General features: G+C 27.0%; 1 protein-coding gene across 1 annotated transcript in view; it reads right to left on the bottom strand.

Annotated features, from left to right (window-relative positions):
* Window positions 1–3,673, bottom strand: part of Syx16 (syntaxin 16) — a 26,653-nt gene that overhangs the window by 9,907 nt on the left and 13,073 nt on the right. The window contains exon 4 of the mRNA XM_014425691.3: window positions 1,438–1,603. Within this exon, the coding sequence (XP_014281177.1) occupies window positions 1,438–1,603 (166 nt within the window). The remainder of the gene's footprint in view (window positions 1–1,437; window positions 1,604–3,673) is intronic.

Below are 3,673 nucleotides of genomic sequence, written 5' to 3'. Positions count from 1 at the left end.
CCCCGACAAACTTCTCCAATCATTTTGATTTATGGTTGCTTTTGGAGTTTTCTTTGACATGGAGATTGTTTAATAAGTTTTTGAGAATCACATTTCTAAATTTACCATAGTATTTATAACTGAGCAGATATCATTTGATTTATTCAATTTATTATATTACTTTACAAGTTTTTATCATTATGGAAATCGTTTATTAGGATTTCTGGGTTCTCTTCGTTAATTCAAAATGCACATTTCATATCAATATTACAGATGATACTTAATATGGCATAAGCATTGTTTAACAGGTTTTCGAAGGAACTATTTCCAAATTTTTAATCTAATTAATTCTATGCATGCGTATTTTGATTTATTTTTGCTGCTTCTGTTTTATTCGAAATATAGATAGTTAATTAATTAAGTTTTCATGCATTCTGAAGCTGTTTTTTTAATTTACATCTTTAAATGAGCCTGCACATGCCAAATTACCATTACAGTTGCCATTTTTTTTCTGTAAGGCCTTCATTAATAAAGTTTCGAAAGATACTATTTTTGAACTCAGGATTATATATTTTGCTACGGATATCTCCTTGATGTTCTTACAGAAAAAACTATTGTAGTAACTCAGAATGTGCATGTTCCATCAAAAGTCTTAAAAAGAAAAGGAAAAATGAATTAGAGTACTTAAAAATTTAATAATCCCCACATCAAAGAAAAATCTGAAAGTAATAGTAAATCAAAATGCGCATGAGCAGTCGGAAATTATAAATTTTATTTAGAAAAATAAAAGCTTAATATATTAAAATAGAATATTACCAGAATGTCAGAAGATAGTATTCCAAGAAAGTTACTTGATGGAAGGCACTATCAGACAAAGGGAAGAAGCATACCACAACTTAGATGCTGTCTGTCATCCGAGATCCCTGAGACCTGCTAAACATCTACAACTAGCGTGTGACAGCAAAAGATAGGATCATCTGGTAAAACTTATTGAGCAGGCCAAAGGCCACATCAGTTAGTAGTATCAAGGAATTAGTTAGTTATATCGAAAGAAACTCCTAAAGTAACAAACAGTAAACTGAAACATGTATACACAATCAAAAATCTCACTAAACAAATAGTCAGAACCCTTGAAAACCTAAAAAACGATCCTCATATTAAAGATAATATAAATGCTAAAAAGATAGCATTTTAAATTACTTGGAAATGCAGTGTGTGTGTGTGTATATATATATATATAAAACTTAATGCACTAATAAGATGTTAATAATTTAAAGCAACCATTCTATAATTAAAGTTTTTATTTGTATCTTCATAACAGACTAAAACACTAAAATCTGAACACACAAAAAAAATATAACTATTTATTATATTCATAACTGACAAATTAAAAAAAAGTAGAAGATATGGAACCAATAACTTATCTAGTGAATATATAAATAGCCCATTTCTACTTACTGTTAACATAGTTGCTCTCCACAGCTTTGAACTCAGCCTGCAGTTCACTCATTTCTGTGACCATAGCTCTTGTAACAGATTCAAGAAGCCTACGTTCAAGGGGAGATACTGCTCGTCTACCTTCTGCCTCCATCCGACTGGCAATCTTGTATAAACCATTGCTCATCTGAGAAAATCAAATTGAATACTCAACAAAACATTCCAAGCTTTATTCATTAAATTAAGAGAAAGTCTAAATAAATGCCATCCTATCCAATAATTCTATTCAACAGAAAAGAAAAACTAGTAGCTTCACATTTTTTCAACATTTAAAATCTCTCAATTATACAGCAACAACATGACATATTATATCATATCGTGAATGTTATTAAATTCTCTTATAATATTTTATACTTAGATGTATGAAATTAATTAATTATGATGTGAAATGTATTTAACTAGAGAGAATAAATAGAAAAAAAATGTAGATTAAAATCAAACTATTTAATAAACCAAAATTTATCCTAATTATGTTTATAATTTTATTAAGGTAAGTAACTAGTAAGTGTAAAAAAGTGAGAAGTATTAAATTCAAAGATAAATCTTGTGAATTTAGGAAGTTAAATATAATATTTTGTGATATTTCTAAAAAAGATCAGATGTATTATTAGTTTCAGCTATTTTTAAAACATTGTGCTATCAGAAAAGTTAATAAATAATATGATAGAAAGTACACAAATCACTTCTTACATTGTAAACAAATATTCAAACTGAAATCACACAAATTAGCTGAGGAGAAATCAATTAAATTATTTTGAACAAATTATCTTATTAGATATTAAGACGCATAGTTTACATGAAATACAATTCTGTAAGTATGCAATTGTATCATAATTGCAAAGAAGCTACAATGTCAAAATATCATAATTGTATTATATACTTTTTTACTACTTAGTAATATTTCAAAAATTTTCCAATCAAAAGGGGAGCAAGAATAAAATTGGTTGTAGATGCTAACACTTTTCATTCTGTTTTCAATATAACAAACAGTGAATAAACATTTTTTTTAAAAATGAGTAGTGGCCAGCTGTTTTAATCGTTACAAGCCAATTGCTTCTGATAATTCAGAAGTAGCAAAAGTAGCCACTCCAGAGAAGGTAATTCCCCATTGGTCGAGATTCCTCTAAAAAGTATTGACTAAAAAGAATTAGATGCAATATGGATCATCAATTACATTTAAAAAATTTGATATTGCAACAGAAGACTTCAGAGCAATTAACAATATATATTAAGCAATCCAATGTTTACCAAATATTGAATGAATAGAATCAGTTGATTCTATAAGAGATTACTAAAATTACTCTTCCATTGTTAGTGCTGTTCTTGCTACAGATACAACTGTCGGGAACTACTTATTAAACAAAGGTGTATATTTTTTACAAATAAGCAAAAAATAAAGAAAAATTAAAATGACTGAAATGCCTAAACTAAAAAACTTAAAAAATAAACAATCAGAAATTTACAAAATTAAAAAAATTTGTCATTTTTGAAATATTTAAAGAATACACTTAAGGAGCATATAATTATACATGTTCAGTTAGTAATAGTAATGTTTCAGAGATTGAATCTACTTCTGATTTGATAAGAATTCTAGCTAATATGAGAAAAAAAATCATATAAACTAAATATAGGAAGATGGTCAGGGTTGCGGTCAAAAAAGAACAAATAGTTCATAACTATTTAATGTCCAACATAAACAGGTAGGTGGTCCTGATTTGTTCTTTGCTCATTTATTATCATCATTATTATTTTTATTTATATTTATTCTTTCACGATGTTTATTTAATCACTACTCTCTTCTTCATTTGTTTTGTTTTTGTTTTATATAGGTCTCCTGTATTTTATAACTGTATATTTTTAAATTTTTATTCTTACCATTTTTACGTTGTTTTTTTTTATTCTTATCATTGTTTATTCAAGTTTATTTTATATTAATATTACTATGTCCTTCTTCCTTTTATTTATATATAATTTTCTTATCACTTTATTTTTACATAATATTTATCCTACCTTAATTTACCTTGTTGTTGTAATGTTCTTAGTTGTTTTTTTGTATCATTTTAGCCCTGATGAAGCCCTGCAAAGTGCAGCAAAACGTCAGACATTAAATAGTTATAAACTATTTGTTCTTTTTTGACCGCAACCCTGACCATCTTCCTATATTTAAATTTTTTATGGACAACTATATATATATATA

The sequence above is a fragment of the Halyomorpha halys genome, unplaced genomic scaffold (assembly GCF_000696795.3).
Source record: "Halyomorpha halys isolate HHAL.00 unplaced genomic scaffold, Hhal_1.1 Scaffold529.1, whole genome shotgun sequence".
NCBI classification, from domain to species: Eukaryota; Metazoa; Arthropoda; class Insecta; order Hemiptera; family Pentatomidae; genus Halyomorpha; species Halyomorpha halys.
Note: the sequence above shows the minus strand (reverse complement) of the source record. Positions and strands in the feature narration are given on the sequence as shown.